This window comes from Paramormyrops kingsleyae, chromosome 10, assembly GCF_048594095.1.
Source record: "Paramormyrops kingsleyae isolate MSU_618 chromosome 10, PKINGS_0.4, whole genome shotgun sequence".
Classification (NCBI taxonomy): domain Eukaryota; kingdom Metazoa; phylum Chordata; class Actinopteri; order Osteoglossiformes; family Mormyridae; genus Paramormyrops; species Paramormyrops kingsleyae.
The window spans coordinates 24,549,499-24,571,451 of NC_132806.1; the positions used below are offsets into that span (position 1 = coordinate 24,549,499).

Genomic DNA, 21,953 nt, shown 5'->3' on the forward strand with positions numbered 1-21,953 from the left:
CCAGGGGGTCACTCTTCATATGCAATTGCACTCACAGCACCGACACACAGCACCTTGTTGGGGAGGGTCTTCTGGGGTATAAAGGGGGTGAAGAACTGCCCTTAATTTGTATTTGAGCTGCCTTCCGATATATTATTGTTACCGTTCAATAAACCCAGTGGATTCCTTACATATAACATATGCAGATTATACACAAATTAAATTGTCAGTAACTCAATGAAAACCAAAAAGAATTTCTTCTATTCTCCAAAAAGTTACTGATGTCTGGTTCCATAGCTAGATGAACGCCGCTTCAGGTCCCAAACCTCTCCTCAGGGGCACCTCAGGCAGTCCATACATGCGTTAAATTTCACCACCAGCTCAATTAATGAATGAACTCGACGACGTATTGATTAGCCAAGCAAGGTGTGCTAGCCGCCAACAAGTACAGTGGACTGATGCTATAAATATTGGGGTGATTTTCGGAAGATGTATTGAAAATGCTGCCACAACGTAAAGACATTATGTCACAGTTTTAAACCAATATGAAGACCATTTAAGCATCTTCTTAGACTGCCTTCGAGTTTTGGAGATACTTCTTTTTTTCTTTTACAGATTTTCATGCATCATTTTATATAGAAAAACTGAATTAAGGGATCTGTGACACAAACCGCACATAAGAGAAACAACGAATGTATTAAAAAAGGAACATCTGTTACATGACATAAATGGAGTCTAGTACCTTCCCATAGATATTGCCCTAATTCCCCACCCGAGAACTTGGGGGAACTTCCCCTTCAGAGCTGGGCTTCCTGTCTCCGCTGCTCCCCCTGCTCCTGTCTCCGCCGGCAAGGTTAATGGAGACATTAGCTCTGTTTTTATTTTAATTACATTTCATTTCATGTTTTATTCAGACGTCGACAGGACGCTTATCGATCAAACGTGACAATCAGCCGTGGCCACGAGTGATTGGCTTTCGTCTCGGATTTAATCACGCTCTGAATAATCGTGGAATAATTTACTGAGTTACGTATAAAAAAAAAAAAATCTGCGGCGCACTCGTTTCTGATGCGCGATCCGATACGGGCCTTTGTGAGGCTCCCATTCATGAGGGACCTTTGGTATCTCATCTCGACAGCCAGGAGATAAGGGGGTGCAGCTGTTGTACCATTGAGGGAGGTTCGTCAGCTGAAGAGCTCCAGCTAACGCCCAGAATGTGTAAAGAAACAAAGTGAGAAAATGCAAAGCAGGTCGGTCATTTCAGGATGAAATATTTGCAACAAAGTAAATCATCAGATGTTCTTCTGGCAGCGGTATGATGCTGAAGCTGATTGGCCTGGATACATGGAGCAGGTGTTCATGAGAAGTTGGAAGAAGCAGGGGTGGGGGGGTGCGTGTAAGTACCTGGAGAGCCAAAGGTTTCCAGCGAGCATTCTTGAGCAAGGCGGGGGCAGAGGTCAGGGTATTCTGCGGCCTCTTCTTCAGGGTGAGGATGACGCCACTGGGGTCCTCTCTGAGAGCGTTGACCAAGTTCTTCAGCTGCCAGCCCACCTGCGGAAGCACAGACACCAATGCCACGAAACCGTGCTCCTGCCAGCCAAGTGCCCCCTACTGCATAGGAGGCCTCACTGCAGCTGGCTACTCTGAAGCTGAAACCCAACCAAAAGGAAACATCAATCCAGCATGTGTATATTAATTCTATTAGATAATACTAATAGAATTAAGAATTAAATGGAAGAAAAATCAAATTAAAATCGAGGAAAGACCTTTGGACATATGACAATGAAGATGTTAGCAATAATGCGTCACAATATGTAGCTATTACATAAAGTATTAGGAATAAAACAAAAACAAAAGTTTGGAAAAATGTTCATGATTATAATTTATGGACCCTAAAAATCAGGAACACAAGTTTCACAAGTGATTGGACCACAACCGAACTGTACTACAAGGTATGTGACCAGAACAGCTGCATTAACTATGATCGCTGATACCGTAACTATCCTGAGAAGCAGAAGGACCAGAATCAGCCTATGAACAGCATCCTCCATCCATACTTCCATCTTTCATACCCGCTTGTCCTATGCAGGGTCGTGGGGGTCGAGAGCCTGTGAGCCATAAACATCTCTGCACTGCAAGTACCGTCACGAATAGGATCACGTGACACAAGACTAACAGCACCATAACTGAGAATACATTTATTTAGCTGTCACTTTCATCCGAAGCAACATACAATCGAGAAGCAGGGTCACCCAGTCCCGGGAGCGAGCGGGGCTTCAGGACCTTATTTATAGGCCCAACAGTGAAATCAGTCTGCTGACCATGGGATTTGAACTGGCGACCTTCCGATGACCTGCTGAGCCACACACATGGGCTACAATTAACAGATTCATAATTAATGGATGAACTGAGAGAAGGACAAAGAAGAGCAGGAAACTTTCCCGCGTCTGTTCATTCTGTTTGGCAGACTGAGCTCTTCTGAGCCTCATGGGGTCAGCGGGTTCCTGATGGGTGGTGGCGACCCGGTCAGAGAGTCTTTAACCCCCCGTGTAGGAGGAGGACCGCAAGCCCGCTGTCCCTGACCCCCGCTGATGAGCTGTCAGAGGCCCCCATGGCGCTCGGAGCTCAGTGCCTCGCCCGAGTCTCCTGGGTGAGCACGCCAATTCTGGGGGCGGACAGCTGGTGCGACAGGCAGCGGCCACCGGGGGGAGCTCCCGGCGCTGACCTGTCACAGATGGATGAGATTCATCCCCCCCGGAGGGCTCATTTCGCCGCCTGGGCTGCCGCAGCAAATTCCAACTAAAAGCTGCCGTCTCCCCCTCTTCCCTGTCGCAGCGTCGTATCCGTATTCCAGGGATGCATTCGGGAAAGGATGAAAAGCTATACTGAGCAGCTTTGCTTAGTCCCAAGCAGTTGTTATAGGGCTTGATCTGTCATCCGCATGTCTTTCGGCAAGTTAGGGTCTTTGCTCTTGGGTTAAACCATCCCCAGAAGTATACATAAACATAGCCCACCCCCGAATCAATAACATCTCCTTCTTCTGCTAAAGAGTTGCAGTAGCTGCTTTGAAGAGGTGTGTGGCTCAGTGGGTTAAGGCCTCTCTGCCGGCAATCAGAAGGGTGTGGGGTTGAATCCCCTCCTCAGCAGAATAGTCCCCTATCATTTACAGGCTCTGATGTTTCATCTTTCATGATTGTTAGTGACTGGTCTGTTATTCATCTTCAATAACCACTTATCCAGTACAGAGTGCCAGTGAGTCTGGATCTTATTCCAGGCGGTTTAGGGCACAAGACAGGTGGATACACTCTCAACAGGATGCCAGCGCATCAGAGGGTAATTTAGAGATGCCCAGAGTCTATCTGGGAAGCTACGGGCACAAGGCAGGGAATAACATAGAATGGGGCACCAACCCATTGCAGGGCACAGTCACATGCCATTCACTCACATGCCATTCATACCTTTGCCAACTCCAATTCACTTCAGTACATTTTTTGACAACAAAGGGGGGGGAAACCAGAGCACCTGTAGGAAATGCCTATCCTATTGCCAACAGACACCCCAACAAACACAGGGAGAACATGCAAACTGAACACATACTGCTGGGGCTAGGATTAAAACCCCCGCCACTGGCGACGTGAGGAAACATCGCTAACCACTGAGCCACCATAGTACCCAAAACTGGCCACTCAGATGCCTCTGACGCACCAACTTCCCGGACACCTCGGGAATCATCGGGTGGAAAAGCACAGATGAAAAAAAACCCACCATACCAGTCATGACGGAGCGTTACCTGTGGTTTTCCTAGTGATAGAAGTGTGAGTGCGTGTGTGCGTGCGATCTGGGCCTCGCCGGATTTGTATGCTGTCACTACCCATTCCCCAAACACCGAAGGCGTCGTATTTCCAGCCACCAGTCTCAAGCACAATAAAGACGCCGCGCTCAAAGCCGGCTGCCGGAACCACATAGACGCCAACGCCGCGTCACACGCGCCAACAGCAGCAGCGGGACTCTACGGTGCACGTATGCGGCTCAGGGTTCTGATCAAATACGCAACCGCCTCGCCGAGACATGGGAACCGTTCTTAACAGGGTCAAGGAAAAAAGTGTTATTTACTGTATAGTTATGCGCTTTCAGGTCCAATGTCTAGATTTTGTCAAAGCCTGGAGCCCAAGTGCTGTGTGCCCGTCTGTATAATCCCTGCCTGCAATACTGTCAGGGGAGCTGACTAGCTGACTAGCTGACTAGCCCACAGTCTGATTCGACATTCGCAGACACCACCTTGTGCCTCGAACCCCCTCGTGGGCAAGAACGTGTGTGCGTTTGCACGCTGGGAACGGTGCGTGTGTCCAAACAGGTGCTCTTTACATATAACACATGCCTTTTACTTTGCCATTTGCACAGGTACATCAGCTCTCCTTTCTGAAACATACACGCACATACGGTGAGAGCGAAGCTTAAGATCTCATGGCAGGGTCTGGCACCCCTGAAGAATTTCTGGGGGGGGGTTAAGTTTTTCTCAAGGGCCGAAAAAAAAAAACATGTGCTGCCAAAGATGAGGTTTGCACCAGTCACCTTCTGATCACAGACACAGACCTAGCCGGCTGAGCTGCACACCACACCCAAGGGAAGAGTATGTAAGTTTATATGAATCCCCCTCTGCCCCCAATGTCTCCCCTATGATCATCTCAGAGCATTAGGCAGGGGGAGGGCCAGAGTGAGGTTACAGCAGACCCCAGGCTGACTTGATTAAGGCACAGGGCTCAGCCTCCCTACCCGTATCAAAGCGGCCATATTAAAAATGTAACTTATCTCAAAACACAATGAATTATTCAGCTGCAGCGTCACCAGCCGGATCCCAGTCAGCCTTTTAGCCTTTCCATAACACCCCCCCCCCCCAACAAACACCAACATGCTGTCACTGCTCAGCTGGAACACACCCCCGGTTATTTTCAGAGCATTGACATCGCGGCTAAACACATAAGCGACAAATTCCCGCCGCGCTAAGTGAACGGATGACATTTTCAACACTCCTTCACCCAAAAAAAAAGATAAATTATACTCCCTATGAGTGGCTCATCGACGGTGATTATTTAAAGCCAGTTTGTTAACATTTGGTGGCATGTACCAGCGGAGGTAGCAATTAGCGGGACCTGTATTAATGCAGTCAGATGGCGGCAGACACCGTGGCGAGGAACCGCAGCAGTTTTTCGCTCCGCAGATCAAAGAGTTTCACTTCCCCATCCGAATTTCATTTCCCCTTCCGCTGGTGTCAATTGAGAGTTCTATCGCATATGCAGCGACATGCTAATGGACTTCCTTAATGGTGAGCAACGCATCACATTGCATTGTGGATAAAAATGATGGGTTATTGAGGCTCGTCAGACATACGCGGCTCGGCGGTCTACACGGAACAGGCTGCCTCAAACAAGACGTGCCCCAAGCCAGACGACAAGATGGCCGCCACCTGTGCTATCCCTTCATTTAGCAGACGGGCTACACTCAGTACAATTTGGGCTAAAACTCACTATGATGGATTTTTTTGGTACATCTGTTCTCATTTATTATCCCATGGTAACTGGTTACATCACTAAAGACCACTTCTTAGGGAAAGGAAGTAATCGCGATTCACTTATCGTTGGTTGCTAGGCAAATATGCCTGCGCGCACACACACACATACAGAAACCTGAAACTTCAGATCAGTGAATGATTTCAATACCAGCATCCATTTGATTGTACATTAAGTACAACCTTTTGAGACCAAAACTAATTTTCATAGTTGTTAAATCCAAGAAACACAGACTGTAATGAGCTTAAAGGAGCACACCAGCTGAAGAGCTCTCAAAGTCATTCTGCCTGTAATTCTTTTTTCATCTTCTGTTCATCACTCGCCTTCTCCTCTCAGAATCAATCACCAATTGATGGACTCCTTTGGAGGGTGGCCGGGGACGGAGCGAGTCGTCCCATTAGGGACGGAGATCTCAGCTGGGGGGGGGGCGGCTGAGAGCAAGCACATCAAGCCGGCAAATTAGATCATCAGAGGTGCACAAAGGAAATGATCTGACTGTGAAAAGACACAAAAATCATGAAAGAACAAGGTAGAGTTGGATCTAGGATAGCGAAGGTTGGATGTCAGGTGTTCCACAATGCCAGTGGCAGAACCTGGCAAGGGCAATATCAGCCATGGGCACTAAATAGAATAGCATGGGCACCCCCACAGTTGGCAACTTCAAGTGTTGGCCTCCTGGCAATGGCGGGGGGGGGGGGGCACTTACGTTGAAGCTTACCTAGGGCACTGCATTGGCATCTACCCTACTGAACATGCCTTGAAAGCTTGACTTCACTACCTGACTTAACTACGGTTGTGGTGTCAGAACAAATGGGATTTACAAGCAGGTTTTCTGTAGCTTATTTGAACCACATGTACGAAGGGTGATGGTTACAATAACATATAATTGGGATAGGGATGCTTCAGTCATGGTAGAAATTTCCGGTACAAATCTCAGAAAGAAGCCTCCCAAAAACTTGAGTGACGTTCCATCTCACGCACGTTTAGGTTGGACTGCATCACTGTATCTTGATCTTCGTAACCTAAAAAGGCAATGTCTATGATCGTCCTCGCCCAGATGTGCATGAAGATGCCATCATGTCATGCTTATTTCCCAGACGCCTGTGCTGCTTCTCCATCCCACTGGCAAAAATGGGGACTGAGGGACCTAATCGGGTTTAGCATCGATGGGGAAAGACTAAAATAATACACCGGAAAGAAGCACAACATTCGTTAAGAGCACGGTGAACTACTCACCGCAGATTCACCGCAGAGAGACCTCACTCTCGTTTAGAAACTTAAAACACAGCTGCCACATGCAGAGGCTGCCTGCCTGCGCACGTCTGGATACGCTGCCATTCCCAGCACGCACGCAGCGTCCCAAGAAAAGCGCTAGCTAATTCAAATTCGGAAAATGGAAAAAGAAAAAAACACCAGTCACAAATACGTTTTTCCGTGATTTTGAGCCGTCCGTCTCACACAGGGAACACAGGAGGCCCTGGACGGGAGCCACATAGCGAACAGATAATTATTAGCTACCGCTAACTCTTCCAGTCGATGGGTATCAGCCCCTGTTCCCCTGATTCCTGCTGGGGCTCCCCGGGTATTTAAATGGGTTAGGGGATGTGAAAAAGGGTAGGAGAAAAGGCGAGAAACGCTGACATGGACATGCAAGAGCCTGCCATGTGAAACGGTGGCGGAGAGCGGCGTGAACGAGATGCCGACTGGCCCGTTGCCCAGGTGGTCATGTCACGCAGTTTAGATGAATTAATGAATGCAAGATGGGAGTCGACTTGAGAAATCCAATCTCTCCTTGGTGATAATTTTTTAAAACGATTTCAGGATGACGGACAAATTTTGGCTACGGTTCAAGGACATTCTGCTGCACGAATGTTACCATTTATGGACTCTGACTATCTGGTCAAAATGAAGCCCCAGGACACTTGGACTATGGACACACAAACCAGCAATGATGTAACCATGCTTATATCTGACTTACTGTATAAGGAGGGAAAAATATTTTATAAAAATGGAAAACTGAGCAGCATTTTTGAAACCTTAACCCTTCAGTGAAGAGAAGCTTCCACAAGAGAAGAGGCCACAAGATGAATGCAGAAACTGTGAGTGTGGTGAGAATTAAGCCATTTTCCAGACCAGTGGTTCTCAAACCTTTTGGATCAAGTACCACTTTGGAAACCAAAGTGGCCAAGAACCAGGGGGTGACAAAAAAATCACAGTAATGTGAATCACAACAACAAATTACCGCACAACAGTATGAGAACCACTGGTCTACTCGAACCTTCAAACTTTCACAGCACAAAGGATTCACAATAATAATGATGACACTTTATTGATCCCAGTGCAGAAATTGCCTTTTTTCCAGCCCTGTCTTGCTCTCAGTGACACACATGGAGGTGGGAAGCAAACTGGGCAGAGAAGGGCAGCCACCTGCAGATGCCCATGGAGTTGGGGATTAAGGACCTTGATCAAGGATCCATGAACATGTGACTGTTCTGCAGATGCCAGGCTCAAACCACTGACCTTCCAATTACAAGTAAATGGCTTTAGCACCCAGAGCCACACGTTTCTATAGATGTCACCCTATGGGGGCACAGACAAAGTTGAACTGCTGACTTGCAGATGGAAATCAGGAACTCACACACCCAGAGTATGGCTGCAGAGCTAAGTTCCATTTTTCAAATCTCAAAGTAGAACGTTTCATTTCAAGAGGTGAGACCCAATGGCACAGGAAGTCGCAGATCCCGTTCCGTGTTCCTCCGATCTGTTTTCCTCTAGACCCGTAAATCTTCATAATTTGACGGAGGGTAGACTGAGCCGGTGGAGATAATTTTTAGAGGTATTCTCCTTTAAGAGGCGGTCGCTGTCTGGGATGGCCGCCGACCACTATGCTGAACTCACCTCTTGGCAGGAGCTGGCGAGCTAATTGGATCGGCCAAATAACTACATTAGCTGCGTGTGCAATATTTTCCATTTATGGCAGACCAGGGAGTTTTGGAGATTTGTTACATCGCGGTACTGGGGTATCGAGGCGTCGCATTAAACCGGGGGCCACAGGAGTATGTTTCTAAGGGGTATAGCAAAATTCCAAAAGAGCAGTGGGTTGGGCCACGCCCTATGTACATATAATAATTGTGTGTTTACTTAGGTGGTAACACATACTGTATACATGGTACATAGTATAGAGGCACTTAAGGGACTACTATAACTGCTTACAGTTCAATATTTCTGCCCTACTGATCGGATCATAGGAAAATTAACATTTAACTACAGCGGGAATAATTGTACTTACAATGTCCCACACTAAGCTTTTCTGCATTTGTTAATGGCACAAAAAGGTCTTCCTTCATACACATGATACTCTACTCCTCTTTATTTTAACTGAAATTGAATTTAGTTGAATTATTTGTCATTTGCAAAAGTATACGTGTATTTGAATGCCTCTTGTCAGCTTTCATGTTCATCTGGAGCCCCTGGAGTATTTTGTGAGGTTAAAAGCCTTGCTCAAGGGCCCAATGGTTACGCTATTCTGTCAAACCTGTCGAACCTTCAACCTTCTGACCACAAGCGCGGAGGCCACCGGGGCATTTACATGGTAAACGACTAATAATAGGGGGCAATCATGGCCGAATCCTCTATGTTTCCTTCCTCTCTGCCAACATGAGGCAAGAGGCCATCAAGCCAGCACCCACAACCCAGGAAACTCACCACAGTCTGATGGTTGACCTGGATGACCTCGTCTCCAGCGTGGATCTTCTTGCACTGGTCAGCAGGAGACTGAGGGCGGGGGGGGGGGGGGGGGGGAATCAGTGGCCACTCAATGGCTGCTGTTGTTCCTCCTTTTACCCTCAAACGCAACAAAAACACTCCGATGTTCCACCCCAATCACAGGACGACGTGCGTTACCAGGCTGTGCATTGCTGTGATCGTGGGGCTGGGCGGGGGGGTGCATGGCCCTGATGTGAGGAGGGATTGTTCGGCTTTGGCGGCGGTACTGGCATGGGGATGCCAGACTGTGTATGCAAATTATCATAGCAGCTGTTCATCACCAATAAACGGTTCTTTTGTTTAACTGACCTTGTTGGCGTTATTTATCTTTGCCAAGGGACTCATGGGTAAATACCTGACTCCCTATATCTATCTAACTGCTGAATAGTTTCCCCTTGGAAATGAATCTCTGAGCACGTGACAGGCTGAAGCAGAGGACACCCAGGCCCCAGTGACTGGCCTCCGGGCCACAAGCTTTGAGGACACCAGAGGATCTGTACCCACCGACAGTCCTTGGTGGGGTGCAGACAGGAAGACCACGCTTTCCCCGTGTTTAAATGCATCATCAATTAGCCTAACGAGAGAACAGGTGATAGTGAGTTTAGCAAGAATAACAAGGATTTGTGGGAAAGCGCAAACGCAAAGCAAGCCGGCCTGTGGCCACATGGCGTCGGTTCGGGTCTGTCTCACTGCCGTCTCTGTAGGGGTCCCTCCAGCGGCCTCTGCCGCCTGCCCCCCCGCCCTCAACAGTTGCTGCCTATCGCAGGGAAGGCGTTTAGTTGCATTCCATCACCCAGCTGGGGGAGCACGACGCACCCTTACTCTCCGCTCTCAGTGGCTGACGACCGTCTCCCGGGTAACAGTGGAGTCGCGTAGCAACTGAAGCGGCGCGCCTTCAGGAGGCCAATCACGTGCCACGGATGTGCACTTTTTCACCCTCATCAGGAAGGAGGAGGGGTGGGGGTGGGGTGAAGGGAGTGCTGAGTCTTGATTCGGGTAAATTCCTCACGGTATTTGGTGCTGCCCCACCGAGACACCGGGGGCAGCATGGAGCCATATAAAGTCTGCACTAGTCTACGAGTCTCTCAGGAGTATGTCATCCTTAAATGCTAGAAAGGGAAAAGTACAGTTCCTGCTTAATCATAGGCAGAACGGGTGACAGCCAGTTTAGTGGCAGTAAAACAAACCGACCAGCAGGTGGCGGTGTACTTGGAGGGAACGCTCTACAGACTGAGTCCCTCTGGAAAGGTCTCTGGGACTGTGGGTGGGTCAAGCGGCTTCATCACCTAGCAAGTCAGCATGCTAAGCCCGCGGTAACGGGCCCCCACCGGGGCCTTATGCCAAACACACCACCTGACGGCAAGCCCAGTAGCCCTGAAGCGGAGCTGATCCGATGTGGGGGGGCATGGCGCCGTGTGGACGGTGAGATCCTCTCTTCCCAAGTTTGCGTGTGTGTGTGTGTGAGGATTATGTTTATATTACATATATACATATTATATTATTTTTACGTTGCGGGGACCATTTTTCGGGTCCCCACAAAGATCTGTGACTGCAATCAAAAAACTAAAAATGCCAGAAGTCTCGTATTGTGTTTGATTACTTGTGGTTAAGGTCAGGCCTGGGTAGGGGTTAAGGTCATCATGTTGGGATTAGAGTTTTCCCCATGGAAATGAATGGAAATTCTCCACAAAGATATAATTACAAACCTGTGTGTGTGGGGGGGGGGGGGGGGGTGTGTATCTCTTTTCAGTAAAGAGCCAAAAACCACTGACAACTGAAATATGAACATGCACAGTAACATGATCATTACATTTTTTCATTGTTTTGGTTTTTTTTTTACTTTAGTTCTATAAAGCAGCACCCCCCCCCCCCCCCCACCATTTCCAGTCCTAATCCCCACCCTGTTTGCTTCCATAACAGCGTAGCGGCGTCTTGCGCACACTCACGTTCTCGGTGGTGCCGGTAATGACGTGCAGCCCGTCATAGGTGGACTTGATGTACATCCCCTGAGCGACAGGACAGGCAGAGGATTCCGGAGAGGAGAGGGAATACCAGGAATGAGCGATGACATCGAGAAATCAGTAAAGAAAAATTAGACCTTATCTTAAGTGGGTCCAAAACATCATCTGCTCTCCGTCGTAAACATGGCCTTTTACACGGTTCTCCTTCTTAGACATCTGTCATCCTTACAAGCATGCTTGTACCTGCCTAAGACCACTGATAGGTGTGGTGGCACCTACCAGACCCTCTGTGGGCATGATGTTGGTCAGGTGTACCACCTCCAGGTGGGCAGACTGCGACACCAGCGAGTCGGAGGACAGCGAGATGATGTGGTCACATATCCCAGACAGGGTTTTACACTGCGGACACAGGGGGGCGCTGTCACATGACATGGCTTCATATGCTCGCACCCATCTGCCTGCGATATCCACTTATTCAGTGAACCTGGAGCCAATCCCAGGAAGCACAGGGCACGGAAGCTGGCAGGATACAAACACAGGGACAACACACAAACTCCACATGCACACAGCCAGTGGTGGGATTTGAACCCACAGCCCTAGAGGTGATGGGCTACAACAACACCCACTCAGCCTCCAAACCACTTTACAACATTTGTGTCGTATGTCATTTCTTCTGGGTCTTTCCACAGGTATATGATTACACGCATCATTTTTATTGCCATCAATCCCTCCGGGCTGCCCCCCAAAGGCTGGGCCTGGTGCCAACGCCCTCCCGGACTGAGAGATGGAGTCATCAGAGGAAGACGGTACCCCTTTCTCCGAGGGAGGTGCCTCTACAGAGCCCCCGGCCTCGTTGTCGGCGCGTCCACATCAACAGGGAAAACGCTGCGCAAAAATATCTATAAATCTGGCCCGTTTCTTTAATGAGCAGGTAGAGGACGGGGGCCATTTTTCATGGCCGGCGGGCTGCCGTTCTTTGTGGGCCGGCCCGGCTGCGGTGATTAATAGGTGCCATTACGGGCCGCCGTTATCGCCGTGTGTGAACGGCCCGCTTGAAAGGGTTGGTCAGCAAGTTCTCCAAAGCGCACTCCCCACACCATCCCTCCCCCCACCAGCCGCAGTGAGATGACCGGGCAACCCGCCTCCCCCCCCCCCCCTCCCAAAACACTGCACTGCCATCAAAGGGTGGCTGCAGGGGGGCTGACTTCACCCCATGTGGTATGGGGAGGGGCGTGGCCAGATGATGGCATGCCAGACGGTGGGTGAGTGCCCAGTTTTTCTCACGTGCGCGTGTAAGCCCCCCCCCCATCTGACTGCTGGAGGCAGGAGACCTGGGCTGGGGGGGGGGTTGGGGATAGCAGAAGTGAGGCTTTGCATTATTGAACATTGACTGTGAGCCGGAAAGCTCAAAAATGTCCTTTAAAGGAACAGGCAGGAGCACCTTTTAAAATAACCCAGACGGTGGCATGTCTGTGTGTGTGTGTGTGTGTGTGTGTGTGTGTGTGTGTGTGAGCGGGTTTACCTATCCTTATGGGGACATAATGTCCCCATAACGTGATAAATATCCGTTTTTTTTCCCATATGGTTTCCTGGGAAAACTGTATTTTATAAAAATCGGTGACTGCTATGAAAAAACGAAAAATGCAAAAACTCTTGTATTTTGTTAGGTTACTTATGGTTATGGTTAGGGCAGGTTGGGGGTTAAGGTTGTCATAGTTAGCGTTAGCATTTTTCCCATTGAAATGAATGAGCGGTCCCCATAAGGATATGTTTACCCTACATCTGTGTGTGTGTGTGTGTGTGGATTAGGTCTACATTACATTGTTGGGACCAAATGTCTCCCACAATGCAATGAAAACCTGTTTTTCTGACATTGTGGGGACCATTTTTCAGGTCCCCATAAAGATCTGTGAATGCAATCAAAAAAGCAAAAATGCCAAAGGTCTCATATTTGATTTGGTTACTTATGGTTAAGGTTAGGGCGGGTAGGGGTCCCTACAAAGATATAATTACAAACCTGTGTGTGTATGTACACTCATACTGACCCCCACACACTGACAGACACAATCATTTTTACAGTAATACTGACCCAGCTGACAGTCGCTTTAATGAGTCTGACACACTGACTACAATGGCAATGAGGAAGGGTCTCCTGTCACAGAGACACACACACACACACACACAGACCTGTACTCGTATCTTTGTGGGGACTCTCCATTCATTTCTATGGGGAAAACACTAATCCCAAGATGACGACCTTAACCCCTACCCAGCCCTAACCTTAACCATAAGTAACCAAACCAAATACGAGACTTTTGGCATTTTTAGTTTGTCGGTTGCATTCACATTCACATATAAAATTATTTTTTCCCTTGTGGGGCCCAAAAGAATGTCCCTATACATTTGGTCCCTACAATGTCATATAAACATCAGACACACACATGCACAGCAGGCTACCCTGCATCTGTAGTGACCCTCAGAGCTCAGAGTATGCAGCAGCCGGGAGGTCCAGCACTACCGTGTCACCAGATCCAGAGCAGGGCAGCGGTTCGCCCTCTAGTGGCCGAATGACAGTGATGGCTGGGGAGGAGTCAGGGAGGAGTGGGTGGGGTCGGAAACATGCAAACTCACGCACACACTTCCTGTGTTTGTGTGGACGTCCTGCTAACTCCCATTTATCATATACCAGCAAAATAACTAATAAATAATAAAAACGTGCTTTTTGGTCACTTTAGTTTGAAAAATGGAGGACGAAGAGGACAGAGAAACCTGTTGCCAAAGAAATTAACCGACATACGAGACCACCTGACTCAGCACGGCACAGAAGTAAAGGATCACAGACTGACACACAGACCACTGTGCCCATGAACACGTTCTCGCTTCGAATCCCAAAACGCGCGGCTCATAAAAATAGATCTATCAATTTGCTAAAGCAAGTTTTACAGACGTCACTTCACGCTATTCAGGGAAATGATTTATGACAGTGACTTCTAGCCTATGACAGCAGTGGGAACAACCATCCATTCCCTAAGTGCTTATTTCACGCACTACAGGCAATTTCGAGATGCCGGTGCATCGAAACTACCATTCGGGGGCCGTCCCATCAGAATCGTCAACCAATCGGTGCTTAAAGGGGCATTTAAAAGGCGTGGTCTTACGGAGCTGAGAGGACTTGAGCACCCAGCTGACTATGCTCGACATGCACACACACACGCATGCGGCAAGATCACAGTCCGGCAGGGGGCAGGGAGAGCACTCACCACATGAAGGATCTTGTTCTCCGTCTCGTAGACAGTGCAGTCCTGCAGGGGACACACACACACACACACACGGCTGAGAAAATGAGACTGAAAATCTTTCTGTTTACACATAAAGCAGGAGTCTTTTCAAGTAGGAGACGCCACATGTTACTATTTGACCAAGACGACGAATCAAATGTAAGACCGCCCCCCCCCCGAGTGGAGACCAATGACTAAACTCGGCATGCTGCTGCACCCCACACATTTGTCACGGTCGCACCGCGTGGGAGGGGCCAAGAGGGCATTGGGGAAGCCTCGCAGGGCACCGAGAGGCCAGAAAGCAAGGTCTGAGGGGGAAGCTCTTAGGCTGGGGGACGAGACCGGCGCCGTCCAGGAAAGTGATCTGTGAGGGGGGAGAGGTGGTGGGGGGGGGGGGTGAGCTAAGTGGGAGAAGCTTCAGAGGCTCCAAGCTGCCTGAGCAATAAGCAGAACGTGGCTAGGCGGACATGGCAGAGCAGCCAGAAGGATGGGTGTCGGAGCTCTAGGTGCTGCTGTATAATTAGTATATAATCAGTGTATAATCAGTGTACAATCAGTGCCTCAGGCATCTGTTTATAATCAGTGTATAATCAGTACCTCAGGTATCAGTGTGTAATCAGCGTATAATCAGTACCTCAGGTATCTGTGTATAATCAGCGTATAATCAGTGCCTCAGGTATCAGTGTATAATCAGTGTATAACCAGTACCTCAAGTATCAGTGTATAATCAGTGTATAATAAAGCCTCAGGTATCAGTATCAGTGTATAATCAGTGCCTCAGGTATCAGTGTATAATCAGTGTATAACCAGTACCTCAAGTATCAGTGTATAATCAGTGTATAATAAAGCCTCAGGTATCAGTATCAGTGTATAACCAGTACCTCAAGTATCAGTGTATAATCAGTGTATAATAAAGCCTCAGGTATCAGTATCAATGTATAATCAGTGCCTCAGGTATCAGTGTATAATCAGTGTATAACCAGTACCTCAAGTATCAGTGTATAATCAGTGTATAATAAAGCCTCAGGTATCAGTATCAGTGTATAATCAGTGTATAATAAAGCCTCAGGTATCAGTATCAATGTATAATCAGTGCCTCAGGTATCAGTGTATAATCAGTGTATAACCAGTACCTCAAGTATCAGTGTATAATCAGTGTATAATAAAGCCTCAGGTATCAGTATCAGTGTATAATCAGTGTATAATAAAGCCTCAGGTATCAGTATCAATGTATAATCAGTGCCTCAGGTATCAGTGTATAATCAGTGTATAACCAGTACCTCAAGTATCAGTGTATAATCAGTGTATAATAAAGCCTCAGGTATCAGTATCAGTGTATAATCAGTGTATAATAAAGCCTCAGGTATCAGTATCAGTGTATAATCAGTGTATAACCAGTACCTCAAGTATCAGTGTATAATCAGTGTATAATAAAGCCTCAGGTATCAGTATCAATGTATAACCAGTACCTCAAGTATCAGTGTATAATCAGTGTATAATAAAGCCTCAGGTATCAGTATCAGTGTATAATCAGTGCCTCAGGTATCAGTGTATAATCAGTGTATAATAAAGCCTCAGGTATCAGTATCAATGTATAACCAGTACCTCAAGTATCAGTGTATAATCAGTGTATAATAAAGCCTCAGGTATCAGTATCAGTGTATAATCAGTGCCTCAGGTATCAGTGTATAATCAGTGTATAATAAAGCCTCAGGTATCAGTATCAATGTATAACCAGTACCTCAAGTATCAGTGTATAATCAGTGTATAATAAAGCCTCAGGTATCAGTATCAGTGTATAATCAGTGCCTCAGGTATCAGTGTATAATCAGTGTATAACCAGTACCTCAAGTATCAGTGTATAATCAGTGTATAATAAAGCCTCAGGTATCAGTATCAATGTATAACCAGTACCTCAAGTATCAGTGTATAATCAGTGTATAATAAAGCCTCAGGTATCAGTATCAGTGTATAACCAGTACCTCAAGTATCAGTGTATAATCAGTGTATAATAAAGCCTCAGGTATCAGTATCAGTGTATAACCAGTACCTCAAGTATCAGTGTATAATCAGTGTATAATAAAGCCTCAGGTATCAGTATCAGTGTATAACCAGTACCTCAAGTATCAGTGTATAATCAGTGTATAATAAAGCCTCAGGTATCAGTATCAATGTATAACCAGTACCTCAAGAATCAGTGTATAATCAGTGTATAATAAAGCCTCAGGTATCAGTATCAGTGTATAATCAGTGCCTCAGGTATCAGTGTATAATCAGTGTATAACCAGTACCTCAAGTATCAGTGTATAATCAGTGTATAATAAAGCCTCAGGTATCAGTATCAGTGTATAATCAGTGTATAATAAAGCCTCAGGTATCAGTATCAATGTATAATCAGTGCCTCAGGTATCAGTGTATAATCAGTGTATAACCAGTACCTCAAGTATCAGTGTATAATCAGTGTATAATAAAGCCTCAGGTATCAGTATCAATGTATAACCAGTACCTCAAGTATCAGTGTATAATCAGTGTATAATAAAGCCTCAGGTATCAGTATCAGTGTATAATCAGTGTATAACCAGTACCTCAAGTATCAGTGTATAATCAGTGTATAATAAAGCCTCAGGTATCAGTATCAATGTATAACCAGTACCTCAAGTATCAGTGTATAATCAGTGTATAATAAAGCCTCAGGTATCAGTATCAGTGTATAATCAGTGCCTCAGGTATCAGTGTATAATCAGTGTATAACCAGTACCTCAAGTATCAGTGTATAATCAGTGTATAATAAAGCCTCAGGTATCAGTATCAGTGTATAATCAGTGCCTCAGGTATCAGTGTATAATCAGTGTATAACCAGTACCTCAAGTATCAGTGTATAATCAGTGTATAATAAAGCCTCAGGTATCAGTATCAGTGTATAATCAGTGCCTCAGGTATCAGTGTATAATCAGTGTATAAACAGTACCTCAAGTATCAGTGTATAATCAGTGTATAATAAAGCCTCAGGTATCCGTATCAGTGTATAATCAGTGCCTCAGGTATCTGTCTATATTAGGTGTATACTCAGTGTCATATATATCAGAGTACAATCAGTGGTTCAGGTACCAGTGTATAATCAGCAATTAATCACTGGCTCAGGTACTAGTGTATAATCAGTGTATACTCAGTGCATAATCAGTGTCACGGATATCAGAGTATAATCCGTGCATACTCAGTGCCACAGATATCAGTGTATAACCAGTGGTTCATGTATCAGTGTATAATCAGTGTGTTTCAGGTATCAGTGTATAATCAGTGTGTTTCAGGTATCAGTGTATAATCAGTGTGTTTCAGGTATCACAGCTTGCATTGGTGTATGCTCAGTATTAATGCAGCATTGCTGTGCATTACAGAGAAAAAATATGGATGGATGATTCTACAGGCCTTATTTTGGGAGGGAAAATGTGGGCAATTCCTAAATGGGGGTGGGGGCAGTTCAGACAACACTGTTCAGAGCAATTTGGTGCCTGACAAGGACTTCAGGAAGGAAGCAGAAGGAGGAGAGCACTTTGATGTGATACTGTGGGGAGATCCCCCCCCCCGCCCCCAGAGCAACGGATAGACCATCTGCACAAGGGACAATATCGGGAATCCGGACATTCCAAGACCCCCGCGGACTCCATCCCCTTAAAGTCGGCATTGACGAGGTGGCCAGGCGGGAGGATGTATCTGGGGTGTGCTTCCTCTCCGTGGGATGTAGGTCTGAGCCGGGCTTCCGTTGCCGTGGCGATTGAATGCATCTCGAGGGAAGGGAACTGGAACAGTGAGACCTTTCATTTCAGGGAGCTAGGGGCACACTGGCCGATTAAGGTGCTTGCTCAGTAAACAAATAAACCAGCCAGCTGTGTAGACGGGCCACATTAATCACGGGCAAGCCCCTTCTGAAAGAGGAGTAAGCTAATTGCCTTAGATAGACGTGGAGCAGGCCTGCCCCCTTTTACAAGGGAATGTGCCGGCACTTTCTCTGGGGGGGAGGACTGAGAGAGGCAAAAAATAACAGGGCCTGAAGGTGAGGTGCACAGGGACCTCATTAAGAGGTCTACCTGGCTCGCTGCGGCTTTGCGGACCCCTGCTGGATTTGGAGAGACAGTGTTCTGACTATCTGCCCCCCCCCCCCCCATCTCCCATACACATACCTCCCCATGCATGTCGCTCAATACCTGACACACAGCTAGGGGTGCTGGAATGCCCGCTGTGGTGTCCGTTCCACGACTCTCTAAGTGCCAGATCTGTAAGCGTCCCACTGAGTGCAGGAGAGAGCTACACCAAGCCGGGACCTTGCTGGAAGTTACTCAGGGATAACTTGGAGCTATGGATGTACAGCAGTAGGGGGGGCTTATCACTAAGTAACTGACCTAACCTGTCTGGGCTGGACTGGGCCCTAACACTCGACTCTCCCTAACTGCAGAGTCTCTCCCTAGTGCAGTGTTTCTCGACCTGGTCCTCTCGACTCTCCCTAACTGCAGAGTCTCTCCCTAGTGCAGTGTTTCTCGACCTGGTCCTCTCGACTCTCCCTAACTGCAGAGTCTCTCCCCAGTGCAGTGTTTCTCAACCTGGTCCTCTCGACTCTCCCTAACTGCAGAGTTTCTCCCTAGTGCAGTGTTCCTCAACCTGGTCTTTAGGGACCCCCAGAGACCCCATGCCCTAGCACACCCAGCACAGAAGTGTGGATTGTCTTGGGGTTTCCGAGGACTGGGTGGAGAAACACTGCCCTAGAAGATCTCATGATTGACAAAGAAAGGTGAAACAGTGAGTCCGCACACCTTGAAATTTCAACGCCCCTTAACCTCCCACAGACTGTCCCTAAGAAAACAGCCCAGGACCCGTTTGATGGCTTGATGAGTCTCATTGGGGGGGGGGGGGGGGGGGGGCAGACTTGCCTGTTGCACAATGGTGGTTAACTCCAGACACAACTGCACAATGTTGTTCTTCAACAGCGAGTACTCCGTCACGCTGACGAACGGAGACCTGGAGGAGACAGGAGGAACGGGCGTCCGTCAGACGACCCCTGGCTCGAGATCTTAGCTTGAGGCAGTCGCAGCCAACATCTCGAGTCAGTGATCAAGGGTTTAATTGCATGAATATGTCAAAAAATGCATTTTCTACAGTATGGTTAAGTTTGAGTTTGTAGTGCTGTTCATTAAACCAAAAGGTTGGACCCTGGGCACATAACCAGCATCTGGCTGGTATTAATAAAGCTGGCAGAATGAGTCAAAAGGACAGTAGACTAACAGGACGAGGAAGGAGATTAACCTTTCCATTTCATCAGGCATACAGACTGTGCAATTAGCAAGGAGAGTAATTCTGCGTATCGCGGATACCAAATGACTTGATGGACTACGGACGAATGGCAGAGCAGACGGACAGACGCTGACCTGTCCAACCAGGCCAGCAGGTTCTTGGCTGCCCCGATAAGGTCCACCACTGAGGTGAGGAAGTCGTTGGGTAGGCGTCGTGAGGCTCTGCCATCGTAGTGGCCCCCGCGTCGTCGGCCAGTGATGAAGTTCTGCAGGTTCTTGGCGGACGAGTTCAGCTTGTGGGACAGCGTTCGCAGGTTCTCCGTCTCCAGCCCATAGTTCTGGGACGGGAGGCCCCCGGTGGAAGAGAGAGGGAGACATGTGTTTAGGCGAGACCGAAACCCAAGCCCTGGGCGTCACATAGCAAATCTGGTTCCATTTCACCCTAATCTTTCACAACTTAATTAAGTGAGCTATTGCATCTCATTAGTCAGGAGAGTCACTGATAAAAGCAATCAAGGATTAATGAGATCTGGAGAGACAAGCAAGGTCCCTGGGACATGGGCTTGGGTCTCACCTCGACTTATGACACACGAGGGACACACTTCAGATACTCTAACCAAATGCTACCAAGATGCACTAACCACCTGGAGGCATCTTGCACAGCCCACGAGTTTGCATGTGTTTACGTGATCGAGCCGCACCATGGTCACCAGCGTCCAGACAGCAGGTGGGATACGGTGGGGAGCGGCACTGAAAGTGCAGCAAAACGTTGCCTGGAGTAAACATGAGCCAAACAGGGCAATAGGGGTACGAAGGGCACCATAGCAACGTGCTTTCGCTTGCTTCAGTCATCCATCCATTACCTTGCAATCTAACCACCCACCCCCCCCCCCCCTCAGGTCTGACATCCCCCAGAGGAAGAACCACTCAGGCTTGAAGAAGGCAGAGCTCCAAAAGTTTCCTCTGACTGCCAAGGAGAGGGAACTGTCAGGTGCAGGAGACAATCTGAGCCCATCTTACTAGAGTGCACCTGATGCCTTGCAGCCCAAGCTCAATCCAGCTGGACCAGGCCAACCCCCAAACCCACCACCATCCCCATCACCCAACCTCCAGCACTTTCTGGATGGTTTGGCTGGTGCAGGAGCACATGGCATCCACACACTACACTTCCCAAATGCATCAGTGCTGAGGGAGCCTGGCTTTATCGACGAGGCCTTTTGCGTCTGTGCCGCTCTGAGTGCCATAATTCTCCACAGAAGACGAATTGCAGAATTTGTTGCTGGTTCGACTGCTTGCATATCTGAACTGTGGTATGTAAAGGAGGGTCTCTAAGAGATAGAAAATTCAGAGACAGCTTTAACCTCACCGCAAGCAGGTACATCCTACAGGTCCTGATGCATCTGGTAGCCTGCAGGTCACCACATGCATGCTCTAGATAAAAAGCCCCCCCCTGTTACAGCTCCTCCATGTTGCTCCCCCTACCCTTGAAGTTTCCCGAAGGCTTTAGAAACCACCACTGAGTGGTGGATTTCTCCACCAAGCCCTCCCATTGGCTGCTAGGAAGTGACACGTGGCCCCCAGGCTGGCTGGACAGGTCACCTGCACACAAACGTGGCAGCGTAATCGTACTAATCGACAGCCCTGCATTGAAAGCGGGTGACGACGAACTGTTCAGATTCACCACCACCCCCCCACCCCCCCCCCCGCCAGTCTCGTCAGTTGCCATGGCAACCACAGGCTGAGCTGCCACTAATTGCACCCAGTCTGATGTTTTTATCGTTTTCCTTACGATTTGTTTTTTTCTTCTTCCCCGTACTCGCGCTCTATTCATAATGGGACGGCACGGCCTTGCCTACTAGAAATGGGCCAAGATTTCGGCAAGAACTTAATAGGAAACCCAATTTAGGGGCAGGTCACCGGAGACGCAGAGCGTGTCATCGTCGTGGAGTGGATTTCTGCTGGGAGAGGTCCCCAGCACACCCCCCATACCCGTCTCCCCCAAAATTCCCGGGGGTTTGCTTGCCGTCCCCGTTCTGGTCCTGCACAGATGGTCCTCGCTCCTATGCTCCTATGGAGAGACCTCCCATCTTGCCTCATGTGGCGCTGCAATAATGAGACCTA

The 21,953-nt window shown here is 48.0% G+C and overlaps 1 protein-coding gene across 3 annotated transcripts in view; it reads right to left on the reverse strand.

Moving 5' to 3' along the window:
* LOC111855503 (connector enhancer of kinase suppressor of ras 2) overlaps window positions 1-21,953 on the reverse strand; it is a 95,289-nt gene that overhangs the window by 35,204 nt on the left and 38,132 nt on the right. For 2 of the 3 annotated variants that reach the window (XM_023834576.2, XM_023834575.2), the window contains exons 3-9: window positions 19,968-20,170; window positions 19,473-19,560; window positions 14,533-14,574; window positions 11,552-11,671; window positions 11,258-11,317; window positions 9,252-9,320; window positions 1,384-1,530 (exon numbers count right to left, since the gene is read on the reverse strand). In XM_023834576.2, coding sequence (XP_023690344.2) covers window positions 1,384-1,530; window positions 9,252-9,320; window positions 11,258-11,317; window positions 11,552-11,671; window positions 14,533-14,574; window positions 19,473-19,560; window positions 19,968-20,170 — 729 coding nt within the window. The remainder of the gene's footprint in view (window positions 1-1,383; window positions 1,531-9,251; window positions 9,321-11,257; window positions 11,318-11,551; window positions 11,672-14,532; window positions 14,575-19,472; window positions 19,561-19,967; window positions 20,171-21,953) is intronic. The other variant, XM_023834577.2, reaches the window with a different exon arrangement.